This window comes from Mobula birostris, chromosome X, assembly GCF_030028105.1.
Source record: "Mobula birostris isolate sMobBir1 chromosome X, sMobBir1.hap1, whole genome shotgun sequence".
Lineage (NCBI taxonomy): Eukaryota > Metazoa > Chordata > Chondrichthyes > Myliobatiformes > Myliobatidae > Mobula > Mobula birostris.
The window spans coordinates 17,970,083-17,986,164 of NC_092402.1; the positions used below are offsets into that span (position 1 = coordinate 17,970,083).

The window sequence follows — 16,082 nt, forward strand, 5'->3', positions numbered from 1 at the left end:
GGGCTGTATCCGCCACATAGAACATACAACCTAAAACCTAGCACGTTACAAGCCCTTCCACCACAATGTTGTGCCATCCTTTTAATCTAGTCTAAGATCAACCTAACCCTTCCTACCTTTTGTAGAGATTTCCATTTTTGAGTATTGGTGTTAACAGACCAGACTGATGAAACCAGTCAGGATATTCTCCACTGTGTATCTGTCGAAGTTTGTCAGAGTTTTAGCTGACATGCCGAATCTCCTCAAACTTCTAGGAAAGTAGAAAACCCACTTTATAGAAACTTGGGGTGTTACTATTTATTATTAAAGAATTATGTGAGTGTAATTGGACCTTTCTTTCTCTTTCTCTAGGATCTCCACTCTGGATGCCACAGTAGAAGCAGCTCATCTTCGTCCCTCCAGAGCACCCCACCTCCTGCCCTGCCACTTCTGCAGCAAAGTCCGGTCTCCCTCCAGCTTCCAGGAATGGCCGGAATTTCGCAGCCAGTCAACGGGTTGGCTAGGACCTGCGTGGGAAGCCTGGGCAGCAGTGTTTCCACGGCGACGACAACTTTCTCATCTACACCCATGATGACTGGGATGATGGGAGGCCCCCTGGGTTCCCAATTGGCCAGCAATGGTATTGTCGGTCCTCTGAATGGTGTGAGCCAATCATCTGCATCTGTGGCATCAATCCATAACTCCCTCGCACATACGTCTGCACCCATTAATGTTCCACCAACAGCTGGCCTCTGTCACAGGTCAGATTGCCTCATTTTTCAGTAACCAGGCAGACCTTATTTGAACAATACTGCCTGATGTGTGCACTTGTTCCTGATCAAATACTAATATATATTGTTTTAGTGAAGAGTGTTAGGAAGTGTTTCAGATTAATTCTTCTTGGGCAGCTCCAAATCAGCATGTAAAGAAAAAGTTTAGATTTCTGTGGTACCTGTCACTTCCTTCTCAGGATGTCCTAAAATGTTTTACAGCCATTGAAGACCATCAGAATCAGGTTTACTATCACTGACGTAGAAAGCGTGAAATTTGTTGTTTTGGGGCAGAAGTACAGGGGAAAGATGTAAAACTATAAACTGCAAAAATAAAAATAAATATAATATTAGCTACCATTAGGGAGAAGGTACAAGAGCCTGAAGACACACGCTCACCATTTCTGCAACAAGTTCTATCCCTCTGCCATCAGATTTCTGGAGTCCATGAACACTACCTCACTATTCCTTTTACATTATCTATTTATTATTATTATGATTTATTGTAACAGTCATAGTATTTTTATGTCTTGCACTATAAATCTGCCATAAAACAACACATTTTATGACAAAAGTCAGTCATAATAAACGTGATTTGGATTCTGGAGAAAAGGAATAACGAGGAACTGTTCACGGGTTCATGGATTGTTTCGAAATCTGATGGCAGAAAGGAAGAAGCTTTTTCTGAACCATTCAAGCTCTGCATCTCCTCCCAGCTGGTAGTAACAAGAAAAGAGCATGTCCCTTACGCTGAGGGTTCTTAATGATTGATATGCACATTTGGAAGTTAAGTCAGGACTGCAAGTCCCTACTAATAGCAAAGTGACAATGAACCGATAACCTATTGCAGTGGTCCAGAATTTATTAATAATCCTACGTTTCCCTTGCTTTCAACTGCATCTCAAGGCATAGTTAAGAGTCAACTACATCTTTTATAAATTTGTTCAAAGACCATTCTGGCACTGACAAAGCCAGTGATTTTTATCCATTTTGAAGTTATCTCTGAACTACAAAGAATTAACTACATTGGTGGTTCTGAAATCATATTTAGGTCAGGCCATGTAAGGATGGCAAATTTCATAGAATATTAGGGCATTATACAGTTCAACACAGTAAAAGCCCTTTGACCCATGATGTTTTGCTGACCCTTTAACCTGCTCCAAAATCAAACTAATTCTTCCCTCCCATATAGCCCTCCATTTTTCTATCATCCATGTGCCTATCTAAGAGACTCTTAAATGTCCCTAATGTATCTGTCTCCATCACCACCCCTGGCAGCACACTCTATCCACCCAGCACTCTCTGTGTAAAAAAAACCTTACCTCCGACTTTTACCCTTTACTTTTCTCCAACCACCTTTCATTCCCTTTCCTAATTCTTCTTTTAGTGAATCACTTTAGTTTTTTTTATGCCATTCCAGTTGTTCCCAGAAGATCACAAGTAGAGATGCCAGATTTGTTCCCAAATGATTTAATTATTTACATTTCAGTTTTCCCTGGCTGCTGTGATAAGATTTGAAGGAATGTCTCTGGATCGTAATCCAGGCCTTTGGATAACAATCCAATAACATATCTACTGTGCTATTGAATCCATAATGCCATGAGACATAAGAGCAGAATTAAATCGTTCAGCCCATCAAGTCTGCTCTACCATTCCATCGTAGTTGATCTATTATCCTTGTCAACCCCATTCTCCTGCCTTTTCCCCATAACCCTTTGACACTTTTACTAATCAAGAACCTATCAACCACCACTTTAGATATACCCAATGAATAGGCCTCCACAGTTGTCCATGGCAATGAATTCCACAGATGTACACCCTCTAGCTAAAGAAATTCCCCATCATTGCATAACATCGACGACCTTGGCAGGTCTGGAGTCACACATCAAACAGAACAGGGAGGAACAGCAGGTCTCCCTCCCTAAAGGGCGTTTTGGGTTCATTATTGGATTTGTAAGGTAGGTTGGTGGTTTCCATTGCTCTGACAGGCCAGGAGAATCAAGAACAATATAATGACCAAACATTCAGCAAACAGCAAACCTTGCCTGTTCAACCTGCCTCATCCTTCAGTTCATCTCCTTCCCTCTCCTTCTCATGGGCAATTCACTTTCATCTACTGCTTGACCAGTTTGGAGACTATTTTGCATGGCTTCTGCCAACATTGTCCTCTGTGCTTGAGCTATTAGAGAGATACAAAGTGCGTGTGGTGGTGGGGGTAGGGGTGGTTAATGTGGGTAAACTAATGCTTTTGGTACATTGGTTCAGCTTACAGACAAAACCTTTAACTGATATAGCACCATGAAACCAGTTAAACATTACATAGCATTTCACAGTGGTAACAGATTCCGATTCAAAATTGTTTCAATAATGATTACTCTGGATCTGATGCAGCACAAAAAACACACTAAGGTAAAAGAACACAGTAATAATAAATATAAATACTTAAGGTACTTATATACATTGATTGTATGTCCTTAGAATAGAATATCTTTATTGTCATTGTTGTGGAACAATGAAACACAGTTTAGCAGCTCAACGTTTTGCAGCATGACAAACAATATATACATAAAATAAACTCTAAAACCTCAGGAGTGCAGTCCAAAATTAATAATATATGGATGGGGGGGCGGGGGGGGTGGTAGGGCTATTGCACACCTGCCATTCCTGGAAGTGTGATGCATTTAGCTGCCGCCGTCTTAGAGGGGGGCAGGAGAAGGGAAGGGGGTGTTAGACATTTCACTGCTTGTTGGTAGAAGCTGTTAAGGAGTCTCTTTGTTTTCGTCCTTAATGCTCTGTATCTCTTCCCAGAAGGTAGAGGGGAAAACAGGTGATGTCCAGGATGAGTGGGATCCTTTGAAATACAAGTAGCCTTCTTTTGAGGTCTGCCATTATAAATGTCTCTGAGGGAGGGTAATGTTGTGCCAATAACCCGCTCTGCTACCCTCACCACCCGCTGCAAGAGTGACGCTAGACACAGGAGTGTCTGCACATAAGGTGGCTCTGATAGGAAATGAGGTGGTTGGGAGTGTGGAGGGGTGGGTTAGTGAGAGGAGGAGTTGATCAGCCTTACTGCTTGGGAAAAGTAACTGCTTTTGAGTCTGATGGCCCTGGTGTGGATGCTATGTAGTCTCCTCCTTGACAGACACTGAGCCAGTGGAAGAGGTGTGAGAAGGTATGCAGTCACTTGGTCACAGAGCTGGGTTTTCAAGAACATCTTGAAGGAAGTGAGGAGAGCTCAGGCTGAGGAGTGAGATACAGAAAGGTATGGAGACCATGAAGGGAACTCAGGAGACAGGAACTGAAGCACTCCCTGAAGGTTGTAGAAAGTGATGAAGATCAGGTGCGGCAAAGTCCACAAAGTGAATTAAATATAAATGTTGAAACCAACCTGTTGCTGGACTAGGAGCCTGTGTAAGTCAGAGAGCAATAGCTGACGAGTGAGTGTTTCTTTTTATTTAGAGGTACAGCACGGCAATTGACCAATGGCCCGTGCCACTCAATTACACCATTGTGACCAATTAAGCCTTACTTCATTTGGAATGTGGGAGGAAACCAGAGCACTCAGAAGAACCCCATGCGATCATAGGGAGAACATACAAACTCCTTACAGACAGCAGCAGGAATTGAACCCAGGTTGTTGGCCTTGTAATAGCGTTACACTAAACGCTGCACTATCATGCCAGCCATCGAAGATCTGATCTCTCCTCCCTAATGTTCTCTTCTCTTTTATAATGCTACATAAAACTATTAACCATGCCACTTCAATTGTGACTTGTGAGTCAGGATGAGTTTCAGATACGCTCATATGTACAAAGTAATATAGAACTGGGGAGTATGAAATTGTTAAATCTCCAGAGCAACACACACAAAATGCCAGAGGAACTCAGCAGGTCAGGCAGTGTCTATAGAAATGAACCTAAGAAGGAAGGAGGAAGATGCCAGAATAAAAAAGGTGGTGGGGGCTAGGGCAGGAGGCTAGCTGGAAGGTGATAGGTGAAGCTAGGTGGGTAGGATAGTTCAAGGGCTGGAGAAGAAGGAATCTGGTAGGAGAGGAGATTGGACCGTGAGGGAATTGGTTTTCCAGAAGGAGAAATTGATATTCATGCCATCATATCAAATCTCCAATATACAAGTACAATTTTTTAAAATGTAATAAGGATTACATGAGAAGCCTGAATATTCAAAAAAGAGGTGCCTTATTTCTAATCAGCAAACCAACCTGATGATTCATCTGAAATAATCAAAGTTTAATATGTCTTTCTGGAGTTTGATGATTGCTCTGGGTGCTTTAATTTGAATTTCTATCAGCAGTGAGTAATTGCTGCCCCATGGCAAACAGTATGGTGTGGAGTTATGCAAATGAGGATCTATAAGCTCAGAATTAAATTAGAACTCAAGCGCTATTTAACCAGAGTGCAGGAACAAGAGGAACTGGACCCTGAGCTAATTGACAATCTGTGAGATGGTCTGGAAATGTGGAGAGAGATTCAGATGTTGCTTCTTACTGTCACATGAAGCAGGCTGCCAGCTCTTGTTTGGTAATAAAGAAAATAACACCTCAGAGAATCTTATGGCCCAGAAAGTGGTCCACTTTGCCCACTGTGCTCAGTCTGCTTTGTGCTATCCAATTAGTTCCAATCCCTGCTGTTTCTCTTAGCCTTGTAATTTTTTTCTCCTGAATTAATTTACCCAATTCCCTTCTGTAATTTATTATTGAACCAGCTTCCATCACCTGTTAACACAATTGGGCTGCACAAACAATGTGTTTTTCAGGTTCCATGTTTCCTCAGTGGATGGGAGTCCACTCAGTCCATTGACTCTATTCTAGCTCACAGAGCAATCTTCCTCACTCCATCAGTGTTCCTTGGGATCTTTTACTTTTACTCAAGAGTTTTAACTCCAGAAGATCATAGGGTGCCACAGTAGCGTAGCAGTTAGCGCAACTTTATTACAGCTCAGGGCATTTCAGAGTTCTGCAAGGAGTTTGTACATTCTCCTTGTCAGCATTTAGGTTTCCCCCAGATGCTTCGGTTTCCTCCCACAGTCCAAAGACATACTGGTTAGTAGGTTAATTAGTCATTGTACATTGTCCCGTACTTAGTCTAGTGTTACACAGGTGGGTTCTTGGGCATTGCAGCTTGTTGGGCTGAAAGGGGTTGTTCCATGCTGTATCTGTAAATAAAAATAAGATAGTATCTCTCCTGAGGACAACATCAGAGTATCAGAGTACCTACAATATCTTTTGTTTCCATTTTGTGAACTTCAAGATTCAGAGTATTTGGATGTGATGTGTCCAGTTTGCACCTAACAAGCCAATGAGAGAAGGTACTTATGTCAAGGTGCTGCAGTAGCCACTGTCCACCACCAGATGATCACAGCGAGCGCTATTGCAACCAGAGCTCCCCCTAATGGCAATGGATGGACTCGTCCTCCAAATTCCCACAGAACCATCAATCTGTATGATGTACATTTTTGTTCCCTAACTCACTCCCTCACCTGGCTTCAAGCTGCAATTCAATGCTTGTTTGACTTGTTTGTTTCCAGCACGGTAGCATAGCGGCTAGCAATACACTTGACAGTGCCAGTGATCACAGTTCAGTTTCTGCCGCTCTCTGTAAGGAGTTTGTATATTCTATCTGTGACCGAGTGGATTTCCTCTGAGTGCTCTGGTTTCCTGTCACATTCCAAAGATGTACAGGTTAGTAAGGGTAAGTAAGTTCTGGACATACTATGTTGGCGCTGGAAGCATGGCAATACTTGCGGGTTGTCCCCAGCACATCCTCAGACTGTGTTAGCCGTTGACACAAACAATACATTTCACTGTATGGTTGGATGTATATGTGACAAATAAAGCTAATCTATAAAATCTTCTACTTCACGACGTATTGAGCCTCTGGGATGACCTACATTCTTTCCACCAGTCTTGCCTTTTCATTGGGTTATGATAGATCCCGATGTCCATATTTAATAAAGACACTTGTGTGACCCAGGAAGTCTGTAACCTGTTCCAGAATATACTCAGAAATCTCTGTGCTTCTCAACTTTTGGTCTCTTAGACAGCACCAATGCTAAAATTGTGGCATCAATTAATGATCTAAAGTCACATGTTCCTTGAAATGTACAGTGAAATGCATCATTTGTATCAACTACCAACACAGTCTGAAGATGTTCCGAGGGCAACTGCAAGTGTGGCCATGCTTCCGGCGCCAACAAAGCATGTCTACAACTTAGTAACCCTAATGCGCCTTCGGAATATGGGAGGAATCCGGAACACCCGGAGAAAAATGGGGAAAACGTATAAAACTCCTTACAGACGGCAGCAGGAATTGAACCCCCGATCACCTATGATGTAAAGTATTGCACTAACCACTCCAGTACCATGTCTGCCATCTAAGATCTGATATATCCTCCCTAATGTTCTCCCGGCAGCCTCCCTGTCCCTTATATGCCCCTTAAAACTAATATCTCCGACCGAACTCATAGACCACATGTTCGAATATTCCCTTAGTGTTTGATCTCAAATTGGGTTTACTAAAGTTGATGTGATATTTCACTGCATTAATGATAGTTATACATAGAACATAGATTAGTGCAGCACAGGAACAGGCCCTTTGGCCCATAATGTTCTACAAACATATTAAATTAGTAATCAAATTGCTAGCTAAACTAATCTCTCCTGCCTACACAATGTCCATATCCTTCCATTTTCCTCACATTCCTGTGCCTATCTAAATGCCTCTTAAAAGCCTCTAATGTTTCTGCCTCTAACACCACACCAGGCAACACATTCCAGGCACCCACCGCTCTCTATGTTAAAAAAAACCCTCACATCTCCTTTGAAATTACCCCCTCCCACCTTAAATACATATCTTCTGGACACTTCAACCCTCGGAAAAAAATTATTGTTTGTCTACTCTATCTGTGCATCTCATAATCTTATAAACATTTTATCAGATCTCCCCTCAGCCCCCGCCGCTCTACAGAAAACAACCCAAGCTTGTCCAACCTATCATTATAGCCCATGCCCTCTAATCCTGCCCTCTCCAAAGCCTTGACATTCTTCCTGTAATGGGGTGAACAGACGTGACTAGATGCAATACTCCAGATGTGGCCTAAAATGAGTTTTATAAAGCTGCAACATAATTTCCTGGCTTTTGAACTCAGTACCTTGACTAATAAAGGCAAGCACGCCATATGCCTTCTTAACCACCCTATCAGCCTGTGTAGCTGCCTTCAGGGAGCTAAGAACTCGGACCCCAAGATTTCTTTGCTCATGAACACTATTACGTGAAAGATTGTTGTACAAGAAAGGTTAGTGTGTTAAGCTGTAGAGTCACAACATACTGTTCATCCAAAGTTGTTACTTAGAATGTATCTGATAAATAATATAGTTTCTCAAAAGGCTAAGTTCGCTCTTTGAAGCATTACTTACATTGGTTAATACAGAAAGTGACTAAATTATTAAGGAACCCTATTGAATAGCCACCTGAATAAAAGATTTGGCAAAATTTTACAGCATTTTTAGCAATCTCAGGATATCCTAAAGCATTTTAAATCTATTGAAGTGTAATTAATGTTTTACATAGAAACACAGCAACAAGTTTGCACACACAAATAAGTGAGTATGCCCAGGTAGTGTAAAGTGGTGATGTTGGTAAAGGGAGTAATGTTGACCCGTGTGCTGTGAAGAACATTTAACATTGAGCTCAGAGGGCATTGTCTCAACCAAACCTTGCCACCCCCAGCTTTTCAGGAGATGGAATTTTCCATGGTTGCTCCAGTTTCCTCCCACAGTCCACAGTCTCACAGTCCAAAAGTGTACTGGATAGTCAATATAGTCAATTGTTCTGTGATTGGGTTAGGGTTAAATCTGGGTTGTTGGCACGGGGGCGGGGGGTGTTGCTGGGCAGCACGGCTCAAAGGCCAGAAGGGCATATTCCATGCTGTATCTCTAAAAATAAAAATTAATGCAAAGAACCGTGAGGTGATGCACTTTGGGGAGACAACCCAGGGTAGGACTTACACAGTGAACGTGGAGCACTGAGGAGTACGGTAGAACAAAGGGATCTGGGAATACAGGTCCATAATTCCTTGGAAGAGCCAACTCGAAAAATAGATAGGGTTGTAAGGAGAGCTTTTGGCACATTGCCCTTCATAAATCAGGGCTTTGAGTACAGGAATTGGAATGTTATGTTGAAGCTGTATTAGATGTTGTTGAAGTCTAATTTGGAGTATTGTGTGCAGTTCTGGTCATTACCTACAGGAAAGATATCAATAAACTTGAAAGAGTAGAGAGAAAATGTACAAAGATATTGCCAAGAGTTGAGGACCTGAGTTATAGGGAAAGGTTGAATAGGTTCAGATTTTATTCCCTGGAATGTAGGAGAGTGAGGGGAGATTTGATAGAAGTATATAAATTTTTTTAGGGCCTTTCTTCCCCTCGGATTGAGTGAGACCAGAGCTAGAGATTATGGTGAAAGGTGAAATATTTAAGGGGAACCTGAGCAGAAGCCTCTTCACTCAGAGGCTGGTCTGATTAGAATGATCTGCCAGCAGAAGTGTGGATGTGGGTTTCATGCAACATGTAAGAGAAATTTAGATAGGTACATGGATGAGAGAGGTATGGGGGGCTATGGTCTGGACTAGATGGACTAAAAGGCCTGTTTCTGTGCTGTAGTGCTGTATGACTCTATGACACTCTCTTGGTGCTGCATTGGAGTGGCACCCTGGATTATTTGATCATGCAAGCTTCCTTTATTAATATTTAATTATTCCACTTATTTTAGTCTTGGGCATTTTATTCTTTCTGGAAGGTGGGTGTCAAGGGCTAGCACAGCATCTACTGCCCAGCCCTTAGGAAGTTGCCGACTTGAACCACGGCTGTCCTTCAGGTGGAGGTACACAGTGCTGTTGGCCAGGGAGATCCAGGAGTTAGTCTATGTTTGTACTGGTGCTTATAGGAGAGAAATGGTGGTGGGGTAAGAGGTTTAGGACAGGTGAGGGGGTTGAGAGTTGTTCTCTCTGAAGTTAGCGGGCCAAACCAGTGGGAAAAGCTACAGGCAGATTATAGACTGGGTTGGAGTTTCAGGTCCTCACACTGGGTGTTGTGGCAACACCCTCATCCTGTTATTAGACTGATATGCATACTTAGCATACTGATCCGGGAAACATGCCCAGTCCAGCACTGCACCCCTCATACATAAACAAGGTTACTAACATGGCTGCAGCCAAGGACAGACAGGCAGTCTTGTATAAAATAAGTATAGGGGAACTCATTCATTTCTCTCCCTCTCCCTATCTCTCTCTTTCTTTCTGTCTGCCTCTCTCTGCAAAAACTGTTTCTTTCTCACTCTCCTCGTAGTACCATGTCTGTGCTAACCCCTCTCAGTCTCCAGGTGTTTTCACTCCTCTTACCCCTTCTCCATGCCCCGGCTTTTGAGGAATGCTCTCTGACCCTCTCCCAGGGTGGAAGTGCATCTTTATATAAACAGTTGCTTCTCTCCAAATGACTCAGCCTTGTCTTTTCTGCCCTTGTACAGCAGTGTCTCCGGATTGGGCCAGATACCTGACCAGCAAAGACAGTTCCTGTACCAGCACCAGCAGCAGCAGCAGCTACAGCAGCTGCTAACCTCCCAGCAGTTGACTCCGGTAAGGTTTGCTGATTTCTCCATCATGGTTTCAAGGAATGCATGGACTGTTTTCTAAATGGGAAGAAATTTCAGAAATCAGAGGTGCAAAGGGACTTGGGAGTCTTCATTCAGGATTTCCTAACGGTTAACTTGCAAGTTGAGTCAGTGGTGAAAGAGGCAAATGCAATATTAGTATTCATTTCGAGAGGCCTAGAATATAAAAGCAAGATGTAATGCTGAGGTTTAAAAAGGGAATGGTCAGACCACACGGAGTACTGTGAGCAATTTTATGCCCCTTACCTAAGAAAGGATGTGCTGACATTGGAGAGGGTCCAGAGAAGTTCCACGAGAATGATTCTGGGAATTAAAGGGTTAACGTATGAGGAGTGTTTGATGGCTCTGGGCCTGTACTCACTGATTAGAAGAATGGGAGGGGGTTGCAAAATCTCATTGCAACCTATTGAATACTGAAAGGTCTAGAGAGAGTGGATATGGAGAGGATGTTTCCTGTGGTGGGAGAGTCTAGGATCGGAGGTTACAGCTTCAGAATAAAGGGACGCCTCTTTAGAACAGAGATGAGAAGAAATTTCTTTAGCCAGCGGGTGGTGAATCTGTGGAATCATTGCCACGAATGTCTGTGGAGGTCAAGTCAATGAGGATATTGAGAGGTTCTTGATTAGTCAGGGCATTAAAGATTATGGGGAGGAAGCAGGAGAATAAGGTCGAGAGGGATAATAAATCAGCCATGATGGAATGGTGGAGCAGTCTCAACAGTCTGACTGGTGTAATGCTGCTCCTATAAATCTTATGGTCTAAATCCCACTCAAGCTAGACCACAGGATGCCTGAATGATGGACTGTGGCGCAGTCGAGGCTGGGGTTTCAGAATGAGTGGTGGGTGTTATGTTTAGTAACTTCAAAACGTTAAACTAATTCAAAGGAAGACATGGTAGTCCAAAATGTGGGTCTAACTTCGAGTTTACTTTAAACGAGGCGTGCACGTATCACATGGTAATGTGATTTATGTATTTATACATACAACCCGCAATGAATTATTTAATGAAGAATGCTTAATCAACCAATATATAAACAAGATTACTGAAATATTAAATACACAACAGTCCTCCCTGCTTAACTATAAACTCCAACTCAATATAGATGCATTTCAACTACACACACAGTATACTATATAATACAACTAATGTACAGACATCCATTGCATAGTATATTTTAAATTGTCCTATTCGGGCCTAAAGATCTGCTGTGGAGAATTTCTTACTTTTGTGGAATAACGTTTTTCCTGACAAGTGGGATCACTCTGCTTGGCAGGTGTGACTTGTGGCCTTGAAGACAATCTGAGGTTCTGGGGCCTCCTCCATGGCGGTTGTGGGAGTTGACTCTGAGACAGCAGGAAGTGGTTCTGACACTGGCAGCCACCTTTCTTCTTCTTTTTCCTCCTCCTTCTAGTTTGTGCATCTTGATGTTGAGAAGGTGCATTCCATTCACTGCACTGGAGTATTCTCTTATTAATCCTTCTATTGTTCCCTTTAAGATCTGATCTCTCCTCTTAGTTTCCACATTCACAACATCATCTGACGAATCCTCTGTTTTTGTATCTCCATTGACTTCTTTCTTTTTTGCGTTCCATTCATTCAGCTGGGCTTTGGTCTTTGCATCTACTTTTACAAGCAGCATTTTGTCTTCCACTTGAAGTTTATCCAGTAACCTTAATGCAAGCGGAGTAGATTCTGGTTCTTTATACTCACAAAAGCTGAATGCTTGCAATTTTCCTGAAGCTCCTTGAGCTCTCTTCCAGCTTAAAACCAAGCCATGTTTCGTAAGTAACTGCCTGATTAACATATTGGAAGCTTTCTCAGATAAGTTGCCTACAAAAACTATTGTAGTGGGATCACTGCTTTCGTCACTTTCATGATTCCTCTGGGCAGCATGATCCTTCCTTGGCCCAATATGCTTTCCAACCAGAGGCAGAGAGGTTGGCACCAACACCTGTTTGTCTTCTGTTGGGGAATGGGTCATGGTGACAGTTGTGGCATCTTCCAGTACCTTTCTTAATTCACTTTCAGTTGGCTTCATTGCAGGTGAGTGGCATGCAAATGGTGGGTGGATCCCCAATCAAGTTGTTGTTGTCTCAGCCAATCATGACCACACAATGCTGGTCCTCCTGTTTTTACCACATACAAGCTCAATGTGGTTTTTTGGGTGTTGTATTTCACTGTCACAAATATCATTCCCATATGAGCTATCTTTTCTCCAGTATAAGTTCTGAGTTGGATATCTTCAGGCTTCAGTTTAGTATCTTTGAAATGCCGTTCAAATTCATTTTGTTCAACAAGCAGCTGAGACAGTTTTCAATTCCATTTTAGCTATTTTTGCCGTTCACTTCTGGCATAAGCCATATTGCTTGTCTGTTATTGATGTTCACTCGCTAAATCTCAAGGCTACCCACTCCTGTGTCACTGCCATCATTATCAGGTTTTTCGTCAACAGCATGCAGATTAGTGCTCTTTTTGAAACTGCAACTTGACCTTTTAGCTATTTCTCTTCCCTGAGCACTCTATATTTTTGTCCGCTCGATATGCTGTTTGTATGTGATCTACTTTGTTGCATTTCCTGCAAGTTTCACCTTTAAACCTGCATTTGTTTGGTGTATGTGAGCCCCTGGTACAATGGTAACACAATTTGAGTGGCCAGGCTGGTTTCTGTTTAGACATTGCAATTTTGTTCAAGCTCACTTTCATTCCTAATTGCAACTCAATTGTGCCTCTGTCTGTAGTTTCCATTGAAACAGTGATTTCAACTGTTCTTTTAAATTTGAGCTGTGCTTCAGTTCGGAGCCATTTTTGAATGCTTTCTCGTAAGATTCCACGAACTAAATAATTTCTCAGTGCATCATTAAGCCCATTACCGAACTGACAATGCTCAGACAATCACTTCAGTTCAGCCATGAATGCTGAAACGGACTCCCCTTTCTTTTTATTCTGCTTATGAAACCTAAGACGCTCTGCAATCAACGTTGACTGTGGTTCTAAATGTTCTTGCATTACTTTGACAATATTAGCAAGGCGTATTTCTGCTGGTTTGGTTAGAACAGTCAAATTTCAAAGCAAACTGTATGCCTTTAAACCAAATACACTGAGCAAAATTGGCACTTGTTCCTCATTGGCTATTTCATTTGCTTCAAAATATTGTTCAATCCATTCAGTATATAAAATCCAGTTATCTATTGTGTAATCAAACACATCAATATTTACAATGTAGCTAGCAATTTCTGCTGTTTTCTTATGATTATTATCACCCAGTACTCACTCTTTATGAAAATGTGACTTCTTCTGTTTACTGTTATTTTTAAACTCGATTGTGTCTTTCCTTCCGAAGAACATGTGCTGCATTGTTTTTTTTAAACTTGACTGTCTCTACATGAAATGTGAGTGTAACATTGAGTTTATTTTAAACAAGGGGTGCACGTATTGAATGGTAGCGTGATGACATGGAATGAATTATTAAAACAAATAAAGAATGCTTAATCAACAACTTATTTACAAAATTACTCAAGTATCACTGAAATATTAAATACACAATGGTGGGGGGATGTGGAATGGTTTAGTGGAGTCGGGGCAGCTAAAGTTTTATTCACGATTTATTTTATTCGGAAAACTTCATTCTGAATTTAACCATGCAATATGGTTGGAAAGAGAACACAGTTTTCATTCATTAGACCATTAGACATTGGAGTAGAATTAGGTCATTCAGCCCATTCCCTCCTGGCTGATGTATGATCCCTCTCAATCCATTCTCCTGCCTTCTCCCTGTAACCTTTTATGACCTTACTAATCAAGAAGCTATCAACCTCCACTTTAAATATACCCAGTGACAGTCTCCACAGTCATCTATGGCAATGAATTCCACAGATTCAACACCCTGTGGCTGAAGAAATTTTTGCTCATCTCTGTTCTAAACCTTAAGAATCAGAATTAGGTTTATTATCACTATCTTATATGTTGTGAAATTTGTTGTTTTAAAGCGGTAGAACAAAGTTGCAATATGTTCACTGAATTGAGGACTGAGATATCAGTGAAGGACCTTTGGCAACTTGACCAAAGAGGTGGGGCAGCATCTATGGAAAGGAATAACAGTCGATGTTTTGGGTCGAGGCCCTTCATCAGGACTGGAAAGGAAAGGGGAAGAAGCCAGAATAAGAAGGTGGGGGGCGGAGAAGGAGTGCCAGCTGGGAGGTGATAGGTGAAGCCAGGTGAGGGGGAAGATGTATAGGTGGGGGAGGAGGGATGAAGTGAGAAGCTGGGAGATAATAGGAGAGGAGAGCAGACTATGGGAGAAAGAGGAGGAGACGGGGCACCAGAAGGAGTTGATAAGCAGGTGAGAAAAAGAGAAGGGGTAAGAGGAGAGACCAAATGGGGAATAGAAAAAGAGAGAAAGATGGGGGGGGGGAAATTACCAAAAGTTAGATAAATCAATATTTTAAGTACTGTTCTGAAAGAATTAAGGGATTAAAGATCTAAAGATTACCTATTTGTTACATGTACATCAAAACATACGTTTGTTTTGTGTCATTTGCATCAAATCAATTCAGTTAGGATTGTTTGGGCAGCCTATAAGTGTCGCCATGTTTCTGGCACCGACATAGCGTGCCCACAACTTAATAACACTGATCTGTACATCTTAGGATGTGGGAGGAAACCGGAGCACTCAGAGGAAACCCATGCATTCAGAGGGAGAACATACAAACTTCTTACAGACATCAGTGGGAATTGACAGATCTTACAGCTGGTGTTGTTAAAATGTTACGTTCAGTTATATGCTACCATGAGGGAAAAGTTCTGACATGGAACTACACAACAGTTAAACAGATGGGAATCAAAGGTAGGAAGGGGATGGGACGCATACAGTTCCCAGAACCCACGTTCAGTCCCAACAATAGGTCCTGCTGGCATGGAGTTTGTATGTTCTTTACATGACCACAGGGATGTTCCAGGTTCCTCCACATCTCAAAGATGGACTGGTTAGTTGGCTCCTGTACAATGCCCTGAACATCACTAAGTGGTAGAAAGAATTGAGGGGGGGGGGGGGTGTCAAATCAGAGGGAATACATTGTAGGGCTACGGGAGAGATATGGAGGGCTTTGGTCCAGGTGTAGGTCAGTGGGACTGGGCATAATAATAGTTCATCATGAATAGATGGGCTGAATGACCTGTTTTTGTGTTGTAGTGCTATATGACTCTACAGGGAAAAACTAGAGGGGAATTGGCACTGACAGGAGTATTCTGCTGGGAGCTATCATTTGACCTGATGGGTGAATGGCATCAGAGTAGATAAGTAAAGCAGGAGAAGGTTGGAGAAGGAGGGGTCAGCCCATGAAGATGTACACTCAGTGGCCACTTTATTAAGTACCTTTTGTACCTCAAAGCTTTTGAACTTTGAGTGTGTGTTCGTGGTCTTCTGCTGCTGTAACCCATCCACTTCAAGGCTTGACATGTTGTACGTTCAGAGATGCTCTTCTGCACATCACTGTTACAACATGTGGTTATCTGAGTTACTGTCACCTTCCTGTCAGCTTGATCCAGTCTGGCCATTCTCCTCTGACCTCTGTCATTAACAAGGCATTTTCATCAACAGAACTGCCACTCACTGGATTTTTTTTTTGTACCATTCTCTATAAACTCTAGAGA

General features: G+C 42.1%; 1 protein-coding gene across 3 annotated transcripts in view; it reads left to right on the plus strand.

Moving 5' to 3' along the window:
- The window catches only part of LOC140191648 (protein AF-10-like), a 290,386-nt gene that overhangs the window by 262,200 nt on the left and 12,104 nt on the right, over nt 1–16,082 (plus strand). For all 3 annotated transcript variants that reach the window (XM_072249244.1, XM_072249246.1, XM_072249245.1), the window contains 2 exons: nt 352–740; nt 10,289–10,397. In XM_072249244.1, the coding sequence (XP_072105345.1) occupies nt 352–740; nt 10,289–10,397 (498 nt within the window). The remainder of the gene's footprint in view (nt 1–351; nt 741–10,288; nt 10,398–16,082) is intronic.